The following is a 21,383-nucleotide window of genomic DNA, read 5'->3' on the forward strand; positions in this document are numbered from 1 at the left end:
CCCGTCTATTTCTAAAATGTATCTGATTTTAAACCTAACCACACCGCTAACCATATACCTGACCCTAACCTTATATTAAGACCAAAAAGCACATTTTGTTTTCATGAATTTTTACAATAGAGCCAATTTTAGGTCTGCTATCTAGTGGAAACCCTCTTGAACGCGACTCTATCGAAGTCGCATCTAAATTACGTACATTTAAGGCGTCCGAGCTGTCATTCTTTTGTGTTTATCTATCAACTAGCTACGACGTTTTAGAAATGTATTTTTCTTCGTTCTGTTAGCTAATTGGATAAACTGTATGTAGTGATTCTATAAATATGGACTGGTGGACTAGCTTTAATATCGATTGACTGTGTGTACATACAAAAATGAACAAAGGGTGGCTGGAGCTCGAGAGTGACCCCGGTAAGAAGCTAACGCTAGCTAACATTAACCAATTCGTTGTCAAATCTAATCTGTAATCGAAATGTTTGATCATCTATGTTTTACTGTCACTAAACACATCACGTTTAATAATAGCAATTCACGTTATAGTCATATGTCATTGCCACATCTAACGTTAATAGCTATATTGATTGTTCCTTAGCCAGTTGCACAAGGAGGAATAATAAACTCTGTTTGTATGGTCGATGCCATAGCGTTAAACCATTAACGTGTGGGTTTTCTATGGTGTTTGCAGGGCTTTTCACGCTCTTGGTGGAGGATTTTGGTGAGTTGATTTGACAGGCTGGTTGATAAAGTAACATGTACTAGATAAGTTTGAACAGCACATACTTTGAGCATCCCTTTGTGTGTTTTGCATGTGTGTTTATAATGTAGGTGTGAAGGGGGTCCAGGTAGAGGAGATATACGACCTACAAAGCAAGTGTCCAAGGTATGGAGTCATGCTATTCAGGCTACTGTCACTATCTGAAATGGCACCCTATTCTCTAGCCAAAGATGTATTCTTAAGGAGCCTAACGTTATACCCGTATGTTATTTTCAGAGGTAGGCTGGCTCTGTCAGCTAAAACAGCCAAAACTCCATCTAAACGTGAATTGATACACAGTTGTGGTACGGTTATAGGAACATAAAGCCCTCTACTTTAATTTCACAAATGCAAAATACACACTTAGTATTCTTGTTAACAAACTCGTTTTTTGCATGACACGAGTCATTTTTCCAACATTTGTTTACAGACAGATTATTTCACTTATAATTCACTGTATCACAATTCCAGTGGGTCAGAAGTTTACATACACTAAGTTGACTGTGCCTTTAAACTAGAGGTCGACCGATTAAACAGAATAGCCGATTTTAATTAGGGCCGATTTCAAGTTTTCATAACAATTGGTAATCAGCATTTTTGGACACCGATTATGACTGATTACATTGCACTCCACGAGGAGACTGCGTGGCAGGCTGACTACCTGCTATGCGAGTGCAGCAAGGAGCCACGGTAAGGTGCTAGCTAGCAAGCCACACGGGACCACCAGTTGGTAGAGCATGGCGCTTGCAACGCCAGGGTTGTGGGTTCATTCCCTACGGGGGGACCAGGATGAATAAGGATGAATATGTATGAACTTTCCAATTTGTAAGTCGCTCTGGATAAGAGCGTCTGCTAAATGACTTAAATGTAAATGTAAAATGTAAATGCAATAAACTTTTCTTATAAAAAAACAATCAAACTTAACAATCACTAGTTAACTACACATGGTTGATGATATTACTAGTTTATCTAGCTTGTCCTGCGTTGCATCAATGCCGTGCCTGTTAATTCATCATTGAATCACAGGCTACTTCGCCAAATGGGTGATTTAACAAGCGCATTTGCGAAAAAAGCACTGTCATTGCAGCAATGTGTACCTAACCATAAACACCAATGCCTTTCTTAAAATCAATACACAAGTATACATTTTTAAACCGGCATATTTAGTTAATATTGCCTGCTAACATGAATTTCTTTTAACTAGGGAAATTGTGTCACTTCTCTTGCGTTCTGTGCAAGCAGAGTCAGGGTATATGCAGCAGTTTGGGCCACCTGGTTCGTTGTGAACTGTGTGAAGACCATTTCTTCCTAACAAAACCGTAATTAATTTGCCAGAATTCTACATAATTATGACATAACATTGAAGGTTGTGCAATGTAACAGCAATATTTAGACTTAGGGATGCCATCCGTTAGATAAAATACGGAACGGTTCTGTATTTTACAGAAAAAAATAAACGTTTTGTTTTCGAAATGATAGTTTCCAGATTTGACCATATTAATGACCTAAGGCTCGTATTTCTGTGTTATTATGATTAAGTCTGATTTGAAAGAGCAGTCTGACTGAGCAGTGGTAGGCAGCAGCAGGCTCGTAAGCATTCATTCAAACAGCACTTTCCTGCATTTGCCAGCAGCTCTTCGCTCTGCTTCCAGCATTGCGCTGTTTATGACTTCAAGCCTATCAACTCCCGAGATTAGGCTGGCAATACAAAAGTACCTATTAGAACATCCAATAGTCAAAGGTATATGAAATACAAATGGTATAGAGAGAAATAGTCCTATAATAACTACAACATAAAACTTCTTACCTGGGAATATTGAAGACTCATGTTAAAAGGAACCACCAGCTTTCATATGTTCTGAGCAAGGAGCTTAAACATTAGCTTTTTTACATGGCACATATTGCACTTACTTTCTTCTCCAACACGTTGTTTTTGCATTATTTAAACCAAATTGAACATGTTTCATTATTTATTTGAGACTAAATTGATTTTATTGATGTATTATATTAAAATAAGTGTTCATTCAGTATTGTTGTAATTGTCATTATTACAAATATATGTAAAAAAAATCTGCCGATTTATCGTTATCGGCCTTTTATGGTCCTTCAATAATCTGTATCGGCGTTGAAAAATCATTATCGGTCGACCTCTACTTTAAACAGCTTGGAAAATTCCAGAAAAGGATGTCATGGCTTTAGAAGCTTCTGATAGGCTTATTGACATCATTTGAGTCAATTGGAGGTGTACCTGTGCATGTATTTCAAGGCCTACCTTCAAACTCAGTGCCTCTTTGCTTGACATCATGGGAAAATCAAAAGAAATCAGCCAAGACCTCCTAAAAAATATTGTAGACCTTCACAAGTCTGGTTCATCCTTGGGAGCAATTTCCAAACGCCTGAAGGTACCAGGTTCATCTGTACAAACAATAGTACGTAAGTATAAACACCATGGGACCACGCAGCCATTATACCGCTCAGGAAGGAGACGCGTTCTCTCTCCTAGTGATGAACGTACTTTGGTATGAAAGTGCAAATCAATCCCAGAACAACAGCAAAGGACCTTGTGAAGATGCTGGAGGAAACAGGTACAACGTATCTATATCCACAGAAAAATGAGTCCTATATCGACATAACCTGAAAGGTCGCTCAGCAAGGAAGAAGCCACTGCTCCAAAACTGCTAGAAAAAATCCAGACTACGGTTTGCAACTGCACATGGGGACAAAGATTGTACTTTTTGTAGAAAGGTCCTCTGGTCTGATTAAACAAAAATAGAATTGTTTGGCCATAATGACCATCGTTATGTTTGGAGGAAAAAGGGGGAGGCTTGCAAGCCAAAGAACACCATCCCAACTGTGAAGCACGGAGATGACGGCATCATGTTGTGGGGGTACTTTGCTGCAGGAGGGACTGGTAAACTTCACAAAATAGATGGCATCATGAGGGAGTAAAATAATGTGGATATATTGAAGCAACATCTCAAGACATCATTCAGGAAGTTAAAGCTTGGTCGCAAATGGGTCTTCCAAATGGACAATGACCCCAAGAATACTTCCAAAGTTGTGGCCTAAGGACAACAAGGTCAAGGTATTTGAGTGGCCATCACAAAGCCTTGACCTCAATCCTATAGACAATTTGTGGGCAGAACTGAAAAAGCGTGTGTGAGCAAGGAGGCCTACAATCCTGACTCAGTTACACCAGCTCTGTCAGGAGGAATGGGCCAAAATTCACCCAACTTATATTGGGAAGATTGTGGAAGGCTACCTGAAACGTTTGACCCAAGTTAAACAATTTAAAGGCAATGCTACCAAATACTAATTGAGTGTATGTGAACTTCTGACTCACTGGGAATGTGATGAAATAAATAAAAGTTGAAATAAATAATTCTCTCTACTATTTTTCTGACATTTCACATTCTTACAATAAAGTGGTGATCCAAAGACGGGGCAATTTTACTAGGATTAAATGTTAGGAATTGTGAAACTGAGTTTCAATTGTATATACTAAAATATATTTGGACACCCCTGCAAATGAGTGGATCTATAAAATCTATGCAATGGGGCTGGAGTGGTTTTAAGCTCACCACCATTGGACTCTGGAGCAGTGGAAACGTGTTCTCTGGAGTGATGGATCATGCCTCACCATCTGGCACTCCATCGAACAAATCTGGTTTTGGCGGATGCCAGGAAAATGCTACCTGCCCCATTGCATAGTGCCAGCTGTAAAATCTGGTGGAGGAGGAGTAATGGTCTGGGGCTGTTTTTCATGGTTCGGGCCCCTTAGTTCCAGTGAAGGGAAACCTTAATGCTACAGCATGCAATGACAATCTAGATGATTCTGTGCTTCCAACTTTGTGGCAAGTTTGGGGAAGGCCCTTTCTTTTTTCAGAATGACAATGCCCCCCTACATAAAGCGTGGTCCATACAGAAATGGTCTGTCGAGATCGATGTGGAAGAACTTGATTGGCCTGCACAGTGCCCTGACTGTGCATCGGGCATCTTAACTAAACTCACTTGTACAGAAGATGCGTTTGTACAATGACTCTTATGCTGTGTTTAGATGTATGACGGTTTTTGCGTCCCACAAGTCGGCATAGCAGGGCAAGAAAGACGGTGACTGCAAAAGCAAGCCGGCACAGAGATATTTCACCAGATGTATAAATGTGAAGCATCCTCTTGGCGTTTCCACTCACTACCAAATATGGTAGTGAGAGGAAGCGAAGTGTCCGGCAGTGGTAGAAGCTGGAACGAGATGGATTTTGGCCGACATCCTGCAAATTCTCATCAATGGAACATTTGCTCTCCATACAGTTTTTTTTCTTCCCAAAACTAGAATCTGTTATGATCAGAGTGAACAAAATTTTGTAGACTTTACCCTTTGCTAAAGTGCCCTATTATTATTTTTTTATTATTGTTTAGGAGTGCAAAGGTGAATTGTGTTATTGCACACACACACACACACTTCAAAGTAGGCGTTCCCTAACGCCAGCTTGTACTTGGCTCTGACCAGCTCTTTGCTTATTCTGCCTACTATGACTAATTTCTTCCCATTTGAAACAACGGGCTGTGGTCTATCTTGGTTTAGTTATAAAAATCAGTATATGTTGCTATGGTGATTTCAGTAAACAAACATCTGGTAGAAAACAAGGCTATGGCAGATATTTGAACTCCAGCATTCACCGCCAGCTTCAACAGCATTTACCATCATGCTGTCATTGAAAACAAAGACATCTGGTTTGCGGTCTACCTTGTATCATGTAAATGCAGCATTATTGGTATGTGTACTGGAACTGAGAGTCATGATCAATGGCTACCTATTCCCTACATAGTGTACAACTTTTGACCAGAGCCCTATTTCACACTGTGACAACCTCTTTGAAAGCCTTGCTAATGTAAATGAACCCCACTGTGTATGAAAGAACCAAATCTGTGGACTGCTGTCTGTTGACTAACTCCTATCACCCCCCCTCCCCCCAGCCCTGTGTATGGCTTCATCTTCCTGTTCAAGTGGATCGAGGAACGAAGGTCTAGGAGGAAAGTCTCCACCTTGGTGGATGAGACCTCTGTCATTGATGATGACATTGTTAATGACATGTTCTTTGCCCACCAGGTGAGTCTGTTTTAATCCTTGACTACACTGTAGGGTTCAGGGCAGTCAGTTTGCCTTAATACAGATTTGTATGCATGGAGGCTACAGTGCCTTTGGAAAGTTCAGACCCCCTACAGTGCCTTTGGAAAGTTCAGACTTTTTCCACATTTTGGTAGGTTACAGCTTGATTCTAAAATGTATAAAACAAAATGTTTTCCTCATCAATCTACACACAATACCCCATAATGACAAAGCAAAAACAGGATTTTAGACATTTTTGCTAATTAATATTAAAAAATACATTTACATAAGTATTCAGACCCTTTACTCAGTATTTTGTTGAAGCACCTTTGGCATCGATTACAGCCTCCAGTCTTCTTGGGTATGACGCTACAAGCTTGCCGCACCTGTATTTGGGGAGTTTCTCCCATTCTACTCTGCAGATCCTCTCAAACTCTGTCAGGTTGGATGGGGAGTTTTGCTAAACAGCTATTTTTAGGTCTCTCCAGACATGTTCGATCGGGTTCAAGTCCGGGCTCTGGCTGGGCCACTCAAGGACATTCAAAGACTTGTCCCAAAGCCAGGTTTTCTTCAAGGATCTCTCTGTACTTTTCTCCGTTCATCTTTGCTTCAATCCTGACTAGTCTCCCAGTCCCTGCTGCTGAAAAACATCCCCACAGCATGATGCTGCCACCACCATACTTCACCGTAGTGATGGTGCCAGGTTTCCTCCAAAAGTGACGTTCAATCTTGGTTTCATCAGACCAGAGAATTTTGTTTCTCATGGTCTGAGAGTCTTTAGGTGCCTGTTGGCAAACTCCAAGCGAGTTAGGTGCCTTTTACTGACACATGGCTTCCATCTGGGCACTCTACCATAAAGGCCTGATTGGTGGAGTTCTGCATAGATGGTTGTCCTTCTGGAAGGTTCTCCCGTCTCCACAGAGGAACTCTGGAGCTCTTTCAGTGACCAACGCATTCTTGGTCACCTCCCTAAGGCCTTTCCCCCAAATTGCTCAGTTTGGCCAGACGGCCAGCTCTAGGAAGAATAATGGAGGACACTGTGTTCTTGGGGACCTTCAGGGCTGCAGAAATGTTTTGGTACCCTTCCCCAGATCTGTGCCTTGACACAGTTCTGTCTCTGCGCTTTACGGACAATTCTTTTGACCTCCATGGCTTGGTTTTTCCTTTGATATTCACTGTGATCTGTAGGACGTTTTATATAGACTGGTGTGTTCCTTTCCAAATCATGTCCATCAATTGAATTTACCACAGGTGGACTCCAATCAAGTTGTATATCTAAAGGATGATCAGTGGAAACAATATGTACCTGAGCTCAATTTTGAGTCTCATAGCAAAGGATCTGAATGTTTTTTTTTTTTTGGTATAAATTAGCAAAAATGTTTTCGCTTTGGCTTTATGGGGTATTGTGTGTAGATTGCTGAGGAGGATAATAAAAAATAAAAAAAACATTTTAGAATAAGGCTGTAACAAAATGTGGACTTGTCAAGGGGTATGAATACTTTCCGAAGACACTGTATATTGTTGTCAGAATGTGGTGCATTCCGTCATTTTCTACTGTGCCAACGGTGTCATAGGAAGGCATTGTTTTTCTTTTCTTTATGCCATTGAGTTCCTTTTAGTTATTATTTTTGTGTCCAGCTGATCCCAAACTCCTGCGCCACCCATGCACTTCTGAGCGTGCTCCTGAACTGTAGTGGAGTTGAGTTGGGCACTACCCTCAGTCGCATGAAGACCTTCACTAAAGGCTTCGGCCCAGAGGTGAGGTGTACACACCACACACCTCTCTCCAATTTTTACTGTGGTGTCATGATTAATCAAATTTTACATGATGGTATTTTATGTTCTTTCAGAGTAAAGGCTACGCCATTGGAAATGCCCCAGAGTTGGCTAAAGCACACAACAGCCATGCTAGGTAGGAGGCACTGTTGCATCTGTCCCTCCTTAATGTGTATGCCCCTTCATTCTGGGTCTACCACTAGGTTTTATTCACTAGGCACGTAAGAAAAGACTGAAACAGGAAATTACCTACCTGAACTTGTCCAATAAGAAAAGATTGTGTTCATTTTTTGTTGCAAAATGTTTTGCTATGATGTGCACTAATGAATACAACCCTGATGTATACAAATGTGGCACTGCCACCCATGATTGACCGGTATTGCATTTTTTTTTTTACTTAACTAGGCAAGTCAGTTAAGAACAAATTCTTATTTACAATGACGGCCTACCAAAAGGCAAAAGGCCTCCTGCGGGGACGGGGGCTGGGATTAAAAAAAATTATAATAAAAAATCTAGGACAAAACACACATCACTACATAAAGAGAGACCTAAGACAACAACATGGCATGACAGCAACACATGACAACATGTTAGTAACACAACATGGCAGCAGCACAAGGTACAAACATTATTGGGCACAGACAACAGCATAAAGGGCAAGAAGGTAGAGACAGCAATACATCCGTCAAAGCAGCCACAACTGTCAGTAAGAGTGTCCATGATTGAGTCTGAATGAGGAGATAGCGATAAAACTGTCCAGTTTGAGTGTTTGTTGCAGCTCGTTCCAGTCGCTAGCTGCAGCGAACTGAAAAGATGAGCTACCCAGGGATGTGTGTGCTTTGGGGACCTTGAACAGAATGTGACTGGCAGAACGGGTGTTGTATGTGGAGGATGAGGGCTGCAGTAGGTGTCTCAGATAGGGGGGAGTGAGGCCTAAGAGGGTTTTATAAATAAGCATCAACTGCTCGGTCTTGCGACGGGTATAAAGAGATGACCAGTTTACTGAGGAGTATGGAGTGCAGTGATGTGTCCTATAAGGAGCATTGGTGGCAAATCTGATGGCCGAATGGTAAAGAACATCTAGCTGCTCGAGAGCGCCCTTACCTACTGATCTATAAATTCTCTCTGTAATCTAGCATGGATAGGATGATCATCTGAATCAGGGTTAGTTTGGCAGCTGGGGTGAAAGAGGAGCGATTACGATAGAGGGACCCAAGTCTAGATTTAACTTTACCCTGCAGCTTTGATATGTGTTGAGAGAAGGACAGTGCACCGTCTAGCCATACTCCCAAGTACTTGTATGAGGTGACTACCTCAAGCTCTAAACCCTCAAAGGTAGTAATCACACCTGTGGGCAAGGAGCAGTCTTCTTACCAAACCACATGACCTTTGTTTTGGAGGTGTACAGAACAAGGTTACGGGCAGTGAATGGAAAGGGCTACCAGTGATGTTCAGCTCTGTCCAATTCTCACACCTCTTCCTTCTCTTTCCATGGAGACCGGAGCCCAGGCACCTGCCGGAGAAGCAGAACGGGATTAGCGCTGTGCGAACCATGGAAGCATTCCACTTTGTCAGCTATGTGCCCATCAAAGACCGCTTGTTTGAGCTAGACGGCCTCAAGGCGTACCCCATTGACCACGGTAAGAACTGCAAACTGTGATAGACATAGAGAAGCAGCATTGTACCACTAACTCACGTTGAGACAGCCTGGTGCCTTCAAAGCACCTTGCTACGACTTCTCTAATCTACCGCGTGGCTTTATAATATAACTACTGTTTGACTACAATGGCTGTATCCCAAATGCTACCCTATTCCAGGTATAGTGCACTACTCTTGGCCTGTTCTGCTAGGGTCTAAATTTGTGCACTATATAGGGAATAGGGTGCCATTTGGGGGACACTAGGTCTACGCTCCAGTGACCTCATGGGCTCTATATGAAAGCAGCTTTTAGGGGGGTCAATTGTAAACACTTTAATTTTCTCTCGCTCTCTCTCTCAGGGCCATGGGGAGAGGAGGAGGAGTGGACGGATAAGGCACGGCGGGTCATTATGGAGAGGATTGGCTTGGCCACGGCTGGGTGAGCCAGGGGCCAATCTCCTGCCTCAGTAACACTGAATGAGATCTTCAGACTCTAGCTCTCTCTCACACACTTTTCTCGTCCCTCCCAGAGAGCCCTACCATGATATCCGCTTCAACCTGATGGCAGTGGTTCCGGACCGCAGGGTGAAGTATGAGTCAAAACTGGAGATCCTGAAGAGGAACAGGCAGATGGTACTGGAGGGGCTACAGCAGGTCAGGAGACACAGGGGTGTGTGCGTGTGTGTGAGCGCACGGTGGCAGGGAGCCTAGTGGTTAAGAGTGTTGGTCCAGTAACCGAAAGGTTGCTGGTTTATATCCCTGAGCCGACTGACAGATTTGTTTTACCTAATGTGCCCTTGAGTAAGGCACTTAACCTTATTTGCTCTAGATAAGAGTACCTGTAAAATGATTAGTGTGTGTAAAATCATAACTATCAAACGGTTCTGGAGTGGCTACAGTAGGTCTGGACACAGACAACGGAGCCCACTGATACCGCCCAGTGAGAATGTGCGTGTCTGTATATCTGTTTATATGTGTCTGTGGGTACATTTAGCTTACCTGGTGCCATTGGTTAGCAAAAACGAATGCACCAATAGACGCATACACACAGATATACAGACATGCACAATGTCTGTCTGATTGACTTGATATGAGTGTGACCTGTTCCCCAGCTGATCCGGGTCACCCAGCCAGAGCTTGTACAGGACAGGAAGCAGCCAGACTCCTCCCCCTCAGACGACACACCCCCTACTATCAAAAAAGAAGAGGCAGACCCTCAACCTGTTACATCACAGGGGGCTGAGCAGACTCCTACCACAGGTATTAAATTCAGCTCTGAACCTCCCCAATGTTGATTCTCTTTATAGATATGAGAATGTGAGTCTTATGAGTCACCCTATTGCCTTTATTGTGCACTACCTTTGCCCAGGGCCCTGTCAAAAGTACTGCACTATATATGGAATAGGGTGTCATTTGGGATGCTACCTGTTGCAGGGTATGATGTGCTTCAACTGGTACATTGACATTCATGGACTCTGACCATGTGTTCCACTGTTGTGCAGACACAGCAGCTCAGTCCCAATTGGTCCCGAGCCCCTCAGGCAAGGGGAAAGCCATGGGGAAACCAGCTGCCCCATTGGGGGGAGCGGGGACCTCCCAGCCTGTCACCAGCCCCATCGTCCCTCGCCTACCAGCCTTCTTGGACAACCACAACTACGCCAAGTCCCCCATGCAGGTCGGGGGGACGGGTTATGATGTGACACAACTCAACATTTCCACACATCTCTCATTGACATTAATGCATGATGATTTTTTCAACAGTCTTGACTTACATACTCCTATCTCAAGTTATGATTCGACTCGAAGCCAATACTGTATGTTTGCCTTGGCAAGGTCGCTGATTGGTTGTTCTCTGACAGGAGGTTGAGGACCTTGCGACAGGGGTGGGTCGTCCCCGGGTGCCCGGTGCGCCCCAGCCCCCCTACTCTGATGACGATGACTATGAGGACGAAGAGGAGGAAGAGATTGGCACACCAACCAGGTCAGCACCTTCACATCACATGGGCCCGTATTCACAAAGCATCTCAGCGTAGGAGTGCTGATCTAGGATCAAAATGTTATCTTCCAAGCAATTGGAGTGCTTGAAATGTATTGGTTATGTTTGTGCATTTGTCCGTGTATTTGTGTGCGTAGGTTCAGGCGTAAAGGGGTGCTGCGTTCCCGTACAGGCCGTGTCGGGGGAGGCAGCGGCGTAGAGACCAAGCTGGCACTCGGCGACCTGGCCGAGAAACTCAAGAAGGAAGTCCAGAGGAAAGACTCTCTGGCCACGCCCCTCTCCGTCCGTACCGAGGGCCGCACTGGGGGCATCGTGATCACGGCTGCCTCCCAGCCCTCGCCCACACCCAGCAACGAGAGCACCGACACCGCCTCGGAGATCGGCAGCGCCTTCAACTCACCACTGCGCTCCCCGGCCCGCTCCCAGGCGGCCACGCGGCCCTCCAGCCCTGTGGCATCTCACCTGTCCCGGGTGTTGTTTGGGGAGGATGAGGGTCTGCTGAGGCTGGATGCCAGACAGAACCGGGCTGTCAGAGAGCTGGGGCCCTCCGTCAGCACCGCCCTGCTGCACCTACAGGAGGACGGGGTTATATACACTGTACCTCCATCCGGTGAGGAAGGACGGGTGTGTGCGTGGGTGGGTGAGAGCGATTGAAATTGAGGTATTGGACCTGTGGGGAAGCGAACATGGGCACTCGATTAAGATCATCGTAAATTACATTTCAAAGAGCATCTGTTTACCTTCAGACCTAATGACATAATCCATTATTTATACCTGGATTATACTAATCTAATACCAGAGTCACACCGCTCTTGAGATGCATATGGAAGACGATATCACTGAGTTGGAACCAGACCTGGGTTCAAGCACTATTTGAAATATTTTAAGACCATCTGTGCTTAATTGCATTCCAGGCAGGCTAAAGCAAACACTCAAAGTATTTGAAAGATTTTAAGAGTATTTGAATCCAGGTCTGGTTTATAGCTGCTAAATAGGTATGTTTCTTGCCTGTACAGCTGATACAGCTCTTGAAGAGAAGAAGGCAGACGCTCCAGAGCCGGTAAAAGAGCAAGGTAGCAATCCAGCAGTAGAGGGGGACGGAGTGAAGGAGGAGGGGAAGGAGGGACCATCGGTGGAGGTGAAAGAGGAAGAGATCAGAGATGCAACAGAGGTCAAACCCAGCATGGAAAAGGTCATCTCCACGGAAACCGTTGGAAGCAACAAGCCATCTGGTGAAAAATACTCTCCTAAAGTAAGTCCTTTCCCTTTTTCTTAGAAACATATCTGGCGATATAAACTCAGCAAAAAAAGAAACGTCCTCTCACTGTCAACTGTGTTTATTTTCAGCAAACTTTACATGTGTAAATATTTGTATGAACAAAACAAGATTCAACAACTGAGACATGACATAAACTGAACAAGTTCCACAGACATGTGACTGTTCCATTTCGGTTAATGTGTCCCTGAACAAAGGGAGGGTCAAAATCAAAAGTAACTGTCTGGTGTGGCCACCAGCTGCATTAAGTATTGTTTTGCATCTCCTCATGGACTGCACCAGATTTGCCAGTTCTTGCTGTGAGATGTTACCCCACTCTTCCACCAAGGCACCTGCAAGTTCCCAGACATTTCTGGGGGGAATGGCCCTCACCCTCACCCTCCGATCCAACAGGTCCCAGACATGCTCAATGGGATTGAGATCCGGGCTCTTCAATGGCCATGGCAGAAGACTGACATTCCTGTCTTGCAGGAAATCACGCACAGAACGAGCAGTATGGCTCTGTATTGCCCTGGCCACATCTGCAGTCCTCATGCCTCCTTGCAGCATGCCTAAGGCACGTTCACGCAGATGAGCAGGGACCCTGGGCATCTTTCTTTTGGTGTTTTTCAGAGTTAGTAGAAAGGCCGCTTTAGTGTCCTAAGTTTTCATAACTGTGACCTTAATTGCCTACCGTCTGTAAGTTGTTAGTGTCTTAACGACCATTCCACAGATGCATGTTCATTGATTGTTTATGGTTCATTGAACAAGCATGGGAAACAGTGTTTAAACCCTTTACAATGAAGATCTGTGAAGTTATTTGGATATTTACAAATTATCTTTGAAAGACAGGGTCCTGAAAAAGGGACTTAGTTTATATAATTAGTACTAGTCAAGTTTTGAGACACCTACTTTAAAAAAAATAATTTAACTGTTTTCTACATTGTAGAATAATAGTGAAGGCATCACAATTATGAAATAAACATGGAATCATGTATTAAGCAAAAAAAGTGTTAAACATATCAAAATATTTGAGATTCTTCAAAGTACCCACCCTTTGCCTTGATGACAGCTTTGCACACGCTTGACATTCTCTCAACCAGCTTCACCTGGAATGCATTCAAATGCATTAAATCACTTCAACCCAATTGAGATGGTTTTGGGAACCAAAAGCAGCCAAGTGCTCAGCATATATGGTAACTCAAGACTGTTGGAAAGGCATTCCAGGTGAAGCTGGTTGAGAGAATGCGAAAGTGTAGAAATCTTTCATCAAGGGTGGCTACTTTGAACAATCTCAAATAAAATGTATAACATTTTTTTTGGTTACTACATGATTCCATATGTTATTTCGTAGTTTTGATGTCTAAAGTGTTCTTCTATAATTTTAGAAAAGCGTTAAAATAAATGAAACTTCTGGAATGAGTAGGGAGAGAGCCTAAAGCAGCACCTGGATCTTCTGCACAGATTGTCAGACCTGGACCCTGACTGACTAAATCTCAGTAGTACAAAAATATTGGCGTTCCAAAAAAGGTCTAGTTCCCAGGACCACAAATACCATCTAGACACCATTGCCCTAGCACGCACAAAAAAACTATACATACCTCGGCCTTAACATCAGCGCCACAGGTAACTTCCACAAAGCTGTGAACGAGCTGACCGACAAGGCAACAGCTCGCTGTGACACTGATATTTAGGCCGAGGTATGCATCGTTTTTTGTGCTCTAGGGCAACGGTGTCTAGATGAAAGCATATCAGTGATATCGTCTTTCTATGCCATCAAAGGGAACATAAAATTTGACATACCAAATAAGATCTGGCTAAAAATACAGTTATAGATCCGCTCACCAACCAAGAATGGGACCAACCAAATTGAGAGACTCCATGAAGAATTCTGCAAAAATATCCTCATCGTACAATGTAAAACACCAAATAATCCATGCAGAGTAGAATTAGGCCGATACCAGCTAATTATCAAAATCCAGAAAAGAGCCGTTAAATTCTACAACCACCTAAAAGGAAGCGATTCCCAAACCTTCCGTAACAAAGCCATCACCTACAGAGAGATGAGCCTGGAGAAGAGTCCCCTAAGCAAGCTGGTCCTAGGGCTCTGTTCACAAACAGACCCCACAGAGCCCCAAGACAGCAACACAGTTAGATCCAACCAAATCATGAGAGAACCAAAAGATAATTACTTGACACATTGGAAAGAATTAACAAAAAACAGAGCAAACTACAATGCTATTTGACACTAAACAGAGAGTACAGTGGAAGAATACCTGACCACTGTGACTGACCCAAACTTAAGGAAAGCTTTGACTATGTACAGACTCGGTGAGCATAGCCTTGCTATTGAAAAAGGCTGCAATAGGCAGACCTGGCTTTCAAGAGAAGAAAGGCTATGTGCACACTGCCCACAAAACAAGGTGGAAACTGAGCTGCACTTCCTAACCTGCCAAATGTTTGACCATATTAGAGACACATATTTCCCTCAGAGTATACAGATCCACAAAGAATTCGAAAACAAACCCAATTTTGATCAACTCCCATATCTACTGGGTGAAATACCACAAGATGTGTGACCTGTTGTCACAAAAGGGCAACGAGTGAAGAACAAACACCATTGTAAATACAACCCATGTTTATTTATTTTCCCTTTGGTACTTGAACTATTTGCTAATAATATGACATTTGAAATGTCTTTATTCTTTTGAAACTTCTGTGAGGAATGTTTACTGTTAATTTGTATTGTTTTATTGAACTTTATCTACTTTATCTACAATGTTAACATATAATTGGCATGCCAATAAAGCCCTTGAATTTAACTGAATTGAGAGCAAGTGTGTGTCACAATTTTTTTCTCACTTGTTTCCTGCAGGAGCTGCTTGCTCTGCTCAAGTGTGTGGAGGCTGACATCGCCAACTATGAAGTGTTTCTAAAGGAGGAGGTGGAGAAGAGGAAAAAATACAAGGTTATTGTAGTTGCTCTAAAGCAGAGCCATTAAAACGTTTAATCACAGACATCCAAATCTATGTGGGCGTGTTTGTTATGTATTTTGTGTGTGGGTTTTGTATGTTGGTGTGCTAATCTCAATGTTCACCCATGTTTTGACCAGATTGATGACCAGAGGAGGACCCATAATTATGACGAGTTCATCTGCACCTTCATATCCATGCTGGCACAAGAAGGTAAGGCCACCTCTTTCCTTTGGTATAGCAACCTAGGTGGATTTTCATGCACATTCTGTCTTTTCCTCTACCTCCCTCTCTCCTTTCACTCATATTAACTAATGTCACATCGCTATATTTCACCCCTACTGCCAGAGACCCATGCTGGTTGAGAGTAGTTAATAAATTATGCTTTTTCTTCTCTGACAAGGGTTTTCATGCAGGAAATGTTTTATGTCTCTCAGGCAATTTTACAGGAACCTCTTTTAAATCAAATCAATGGAGTTCAGTCATTGTCATTTCTCCTCTGATCAGCTTTCTGTCTGCAGGCATGTTGGCCAGTCTGGTTGAGCAGAATATCTCTGTGCGTCGTCGCCAGGGAGTGAGCATCGGCCGTTTACACAAACAGAGGAAACCAGATCGCAGGAAACGCTCGCGACCCTACAAGGCCAAGCGCCAGTGACCGCAGGAAGTGCTAGCTTGGGGTCCCTCTGCACCAATCATGGCAGAGAAAAGGCAAAAACTCTTGTTGCACTCATGACACTGTCCTGTGACTTCAGGGAGAAAATTACTCATTCATGTTGTATTTTAGTGCCATTTTTTTTTTTCATCCAATGGACCATCTGTTGATTAGCTGAACCAAATGATGTAACGTTATGCTTTCCTGTAATATTTTTTTTATGCATGTTAAAGTCCCAAATGGCACCTTATTCCTATATAATGCACTACCCTATGGGCCATGGTCAAAATAGTGCACCATATAGGGTGACATTTGGGATGAACACCTAGTCTCCATGTTAAAAGGACCTTTGTCTGTGCCATCACACTGTGTACTGGGTTGTGTTCATTAGGGCAGAAAATGTTTTGCAATAGGAAAATAAGCATTTGCAATTCCGGATAGTCATTCCATTGGGGACCTAATGAACACACCCCAGGCGTGACTCAACTGACTGTGGGACACAGGAAGCTGCTTGGAAGTCTGGGAGTTAGTCTGATCATGTGACGTGATATAATCCTCATTCCTGGCAAGCAGGGCTGGTTCACCACTATTTGCTTGCTTGTATCATGCTTTGGCAGTACTGTATGGTTGTATCCCAGATGGCACCATATTTCCTATAAAGTGCACTACTTTTAGGGACCAAGGGCTCTGTTCAAAGTAGTGCACTAGGGAATGGGGTGCCATTTGGGACAGTCTAAATCTTTTTGGAGGTCCTATAACTGTATAGATGAGATCTACTCCTTTAATGTTTTATCTGTAAATCTCTCAATTGAGATTCTGATCATCGGAGAGCATTGTCAGTGTGTTTTTGTACATAAAGTATGTATCCGTCTGCTCAGCATCAGTGGTAACAGAAGTGTTTTTATTTTTTAATTTGTTATCCTAGTCACATGAATAACTACAATAAACTCAAAAGCACTATGGACCTCACTCACTCCTCATGTCGTAGGTGGATGTCTGGGTCATATTTGGTGAGCTGAAATCACTGGGGCCTGGCTTTGACAGTGCATTTGTTTCATAACTTGAATAGCTTTATACATGGTGAGACTCCACTGGAGCTGGATAGGACACGTTTCTATGAAAGAATACAGACTCTATTCCAAGAAAAGCTGTCCATTGGGCACCAGAGGGGAGGCTCAAGACAACGTGGTGGAGAACAGTCGAGACAGTTCCAGCAACATCAGCAGGGTCACAATGGAGAAGAGCCTTTGTTGCTGCGCTATGCTATGCGCCAGTCAGTGCTACAGGGTTATGGCTAGAAGGGATACAGCTTTTGTCAAATTAACATCAAAAGTTGAAATGTAACGCTTTTCTTAATCTAATTATCCTAACCTGCTGCATTAATTATCCCAACCTGCTAAGGTAAATTATAACCTGCTACGAAAAGTCTGACAAGCTGTACCCCATTCAGTCAAAAATGCGCGATGGGGCGAGTGAGTAATGCTTGTTGAGAGAATTGCCAAGCAGACATTTTGTGCAGTTGCTGCCGATGTCCACTAGGTGTAGCTGTGACTACAGGGTGAGTGCTGCTGAACCTTTTTTTGTTGTCACGGACAGTTATATCGTCAAGACTTCTCCACCGTCAGCAAGGCCTCGCACCACATGGGATCCTTCCAATGCAGTTAAAGAAACATTATTTGTCCATTAAAATAACATCAAATTGATCAGAAAGTGTAGACATTAATGTTGTAAATAACTTTTGAAGCTGGAAATGGCTTTATAATTTAAATAAAAAATTGAATATCTACATAGGTGTACAGAGGCCCATTATCAGCAACCATCAGTTCCTCTGTCCCCTGTCTGTTCTTTTGCCCATCATATTTTATTTTTATTGGCCAGTCTGAGATATGGCTTTTTCTTTGCAACTTTGCTTAGAAGGCCAGCATCCTGGAGTCGTCTCTTCACTGTTGAAGTTGAGACTGGTGTTTTGTGGGTACTATTTAATGAAGCTGCCAGTTGAGGACTTGTGAGACATCTGTTTCTCAAACTATATACTCTAATGTACTTGTCCTCTTGCTCAGTTGTGCACTGGGGCCTCCCACTCCTCTTTCTATTCAGGTTAGAGTCAGTTTGTGCTGTTCTGTGAAGGGAGTAGTACACAGCGTTGTACGAAATCTTCAGTTTCTTAGCAATTTTTCGCATGACTTCAGAACAAGAATAGACTGATCAGTTTCAGAAGAAAGTTATTTGTTTCTGGACATTTTGAGCTTGTAATCGAAACCACAAATGCTGATACCTCAGATACTCAACTAGTCTAAAAAAGTACAGTTGTATTGCTTCTTTAATCAGGACAACAGTTTTCAGCTGTGTTAACATAATTGCAAAAGGGTTTTCTAATGATCAATTAGCCTTTTAAAATTATAAAGTTGAATTAGCTAACAACGTGGCATTAGAACACAGGAGTGATGGTTGCTGATAATGGGCCTCTGTACGCTTATGTAGATATTCCAGCACACTCACTCAGGGCCAACAGTGCAGTGACATGACCACGTTGGTACAGGAATTTAAAAAGGATGTTATCTTTCTCTTTTAGGCAGTGTATATTTAACTGGCAGAAAATGAATGGAGGTGGACGACAGTATGCTAACCCAATGTTAACTTTCATGCATTTCCTTAACCCTAACCTTATTCTCATTGACATTATACCTAATTTTAACCTAAACCTTGTTCCTAAGTCTAACCTTAAACAAGTAACTCCTCTCAATGTACTTGGAACATCTGAACATTTAATGACTTTAGGACCAAGGAGATGTATTCAAAATAGCTTCTGATGTTTCGTAATACGTGTTCATTGATGGTAAAATGTGCCTGTTTGTCCATTTCCTGAAAAGTTACAGGGAAGATTAAACATTTTAATGAATTATGACTTGACATGCTCATTTAACATTTCCATGGCAGAGGTACATGCACACCAGCGCTGATCACACATAAACACTAACCACTTCCTACCACAACCACACATCCATCATTGTCTTTGTGTCAGTGAACCTATCTATCTATCTGGCAATCTCTTTCATCCCATTCAGTCCAAAATGAACCATTGACTGGCTTTTCACAGAAGTATTAATGGTGCTGAGTGGAGAGATTATAGATAGCCCTGTCAATGATGGAGTAGCCTGGGCTAGAGAGGAAATGAATCTGAATCTGTTTATTCCCTTGGATCCTGCAGAGCACAGCGTCTGGTCAATAGTCTGATCTGGTGACTCCTCAGTCCTCACAGTGGCCAGAGAGGACTGACAGGGGAAGGGGACAGGGAGTCTGTCTACATCACATATAGCATCCTACTCTCTATATAGTGCACTACTTTTGATCAGAGCTCAATTGGCCCTGGTCAAAAGTAGTGCACTAAATAGGGAATAGGGTGCCATTTGGAATCCATCCTGTGTCTAATGCCCTTTGAGAATGTACCCTTTTAAGAGGAAGAGAACGTGCAGGCTTCATTCGAGATTGATTTTCTGCTGTTTAGTGGTTACTCATTTTCATTCTCAGAGATTTGGAACATAAGAGGGTGTACAACCTGGAGAGCACCACTGACAACCCTCTCCATGGAGCATACAGTAGGTCTATAACAAACACTAGTTCTACACATGCCTTAGAAAATGGAAATGAATAACAGGTCACATGGATCAAATTGCCTCTATATTGGAAAAAGGTCTGTTTTTCATAGCGGTTCGGTGGGTTCAAGTGTCTTGCCCCCTCCTCGGGCACTGCGTGACCCCTACGCCTCCTACAAGGATCTATTTAGGCAGCCGAGACAAATTAGGATTTAGGGCACGCGCCCGTACGCGCGCTCTCCCGTTTGCGTCAGCACATGTCCTACCCTTTATGCCAGTGCGCGAGCTCCGTGCAGGAAACTGAATTGTAGGTGATGATGGCGGAAGGAGAGCAGCGTTGAGTTGTCTCTGAGTTTTTATTCTAACTGTAGAAACCTCTACTACATCGTTTCTCTCCTCCTAATCATCTCCCAAAACGATGGGGAATGAAGGCAGCATCGAGGGAGAGGGCCAGCCCGGCTCCACTGTTCCTTCTGCGAGTGCTCCGACTTCCATTTCAGCACCAGCGGGCTCTGGACAGCTCATCAAGCCCAGCAATGGTGCGCCAACAGGAGGTACAGGGACCGGACTCGGCCCGGGGATTAACAGGTAGGCTACAATCTAGGACAGTTCTCTGCAGAACCGTGACAATAAAACGACAGTGTTTTCGTTTCCAGGATATTTATTTATCGTGGCGGATGTCATGTAGCCTAGCCTATAGTGGCCGTTTTTCAGAATGTGGAGAAAATACAGCTGGTGTTTTAATTATTAATTTACAATATCGCTGTAACACATACTGCCCATATAGACGATTCCTAGTTTTAATATTTTGGTTACAATGTAGGGTATGTTTAGAATATAGGCTACATTTACAAATTTGATGCATGCATACATGTATAAAACCTCACGTTAACAGGCGGGTAAGATAAAGGCCATTGTATAAACTATAAAGGGGAAGTAGACATTTTAAATCGTGAATGGCCACAGCTCTAAACTGTGTAATTTACAGCGTGCGTATTGTAGCCACCAAACGGAACATTTTCATTGATGAAGATTCCACACCCGCTCTCGCACGGTGCGCGTGAATGTGGGCCATCAGATTGTAGCTAGACTAGAGTGGCCATCTCTTTGTAAAAATGGACCGAAACACCTTGTTCATATTATTTTACGTTTTCTCTACGAGCGATACTATCTAAAACATGTACCTGTATTTAGCTGATAAGCAATTCCAGTCATTTTTACGCTTTGATTCCACGATGGGCGTGACTTGTGACGATATGCAACTGCTGTGACGGTAGTGGCCTTCTCACGTGACGTGATTCAGAGAATATCGATAATGGGCTATCCATGAGACCAATTATTCTTTCAATGACCAAAGTCGCCTGATAATTGCCCGTCTAATAGGCGACCGTTACTCACTCGAGTAAAAAAAAATGCATACTATCCATCATCACATAGCCTATCGAGATTATTCCAATAGAAAAATAACGACGTTTAGTAGGCTAATATTCTATAGAGGCGGGGCGAGGGGATGGAAGCATAGGGAGCCAACGTGTGTTCCCGGTAGCCTCTGAATCATTTCTATCGCCACACATTGTAAATGGTCGCATGTGCTGTTGGAACACCATATCGTTGGTAAAGCATCAATATTTTACCACGAACGA

At 43.1% G+C, this 21,383-nt stretch overlaps 2 protein-coding genes across 5 annotated transcripts in view; both read left to right on the plus strand.

The window, feature by feature from the left end:
• Positions 1-130: 130 nt before the first annotated feature.
• LOC129815230 (ubiquitin carboxyl-terminal hydrolase BAP1-like) lies at positions 131-17,116 on the plus strand. 3 transcript variants are annotated; one of them, XM_055868819.1, is made up of 17 exons: positions 133-408; positions 683-712; positions 823-877; positions 5,726-5,858; positions 7,497-7,616; positions 7,709-7,770; positions 9,132-9,274; positions 9,633-9,711; positions 9,803-9,926; positions 10,385-10,532; positions 10,775-10,947; positions 11,132-11,253; positions 11,406-11,878; positions 12,285-12,520; positions 15,399-15,491; positions 15,636-15,708; positions 16,003-17,116. In XM_055868819.1, the coding sequence occupies exons 1-17, from the start codon at positions 372-374 to the stop codon at positions 16,071-16,073; spliced, it is 2,172 nt and encodes a 723-aa protein (XP_055724794.1). In that variant the 5' UTR covers positions 133-371; the 3' UTR covers positions 16,074-17,116. The 3 variants fall into 3 exon arrangements, with proteins under 3 accessions (XP_055724795.1, XP_055724794.1, XP_055724793.1); XM_055868818.1 differs by having other exon boundaries at positions 135-408; positions 16,017-17,116; XM_055868820.1 differs by lacking the exons at positions 15,399-15,491; positions 15,636-15,708; positions 16,003-17,116 and having other exon boundaries at positions 131-408; positions 11,406-11,904; positions 12,285-12,427.
• A 2,881-nt stretch (positions 17,117-19,997) lies between these two features.
• The window catches only part of LOC129815232 (protein bassoon-like), a 172,731-nt gene continuing 171,345 nt past the window's right edge, over positions 19,998-21,383 (plus strand). For both annotated transcript variants that reach the window (XM_055868821.1, XM_055868822.1), the window contains exon 1: positions 19,998-20,328. In XM_055868821.1, coding sequence (XP_055724796.1) covers positions 20,159-20,328 — 170 coding nt within the window. In that variant the 5' untranslated portion in view covers positions 19,998-20,158. The remainder of the gene's footprint in view (positions 20,329-21,383) is intronic.

Source organism: Salvelinus fontinalis, chromosome 18, assembly GCF_029448725.1.
Source record: "Salvelinus fontinalis isolate EN_2023a chromosome 18, ASM2944872v1, whole genome shotgun sequence".
Classification (NCBI taxonomy): Eukaryota; Metazoa; Chordata; class Actinopteri; order Salmoniformes; family Salmonidae; genus Salvelinus; species Salvelinus fontinalis.

Coding starts and splice junctions, on each gene's coding strand:
- LOC129815230 (XM_055868818.1), top strand. CDS start 372: ATGAACAAAGGGTGGCTGGAGCTCGAGAGTGACCCCG. Junction 713..822: donor GCTCTTGGTGGAGGATTTTG/GTGAGTTGATTT, acceptor TTTATAATGTAG/GTGTGAAGGGGGTCCAGGTA. Junction 5,859..7,496: donor ACATGTTCTTTGCCCACCAG/GTGAGTCTGTTT, acceptor TTTTGTGTCCAG/CTGATCCCAAACTCCTGCGC.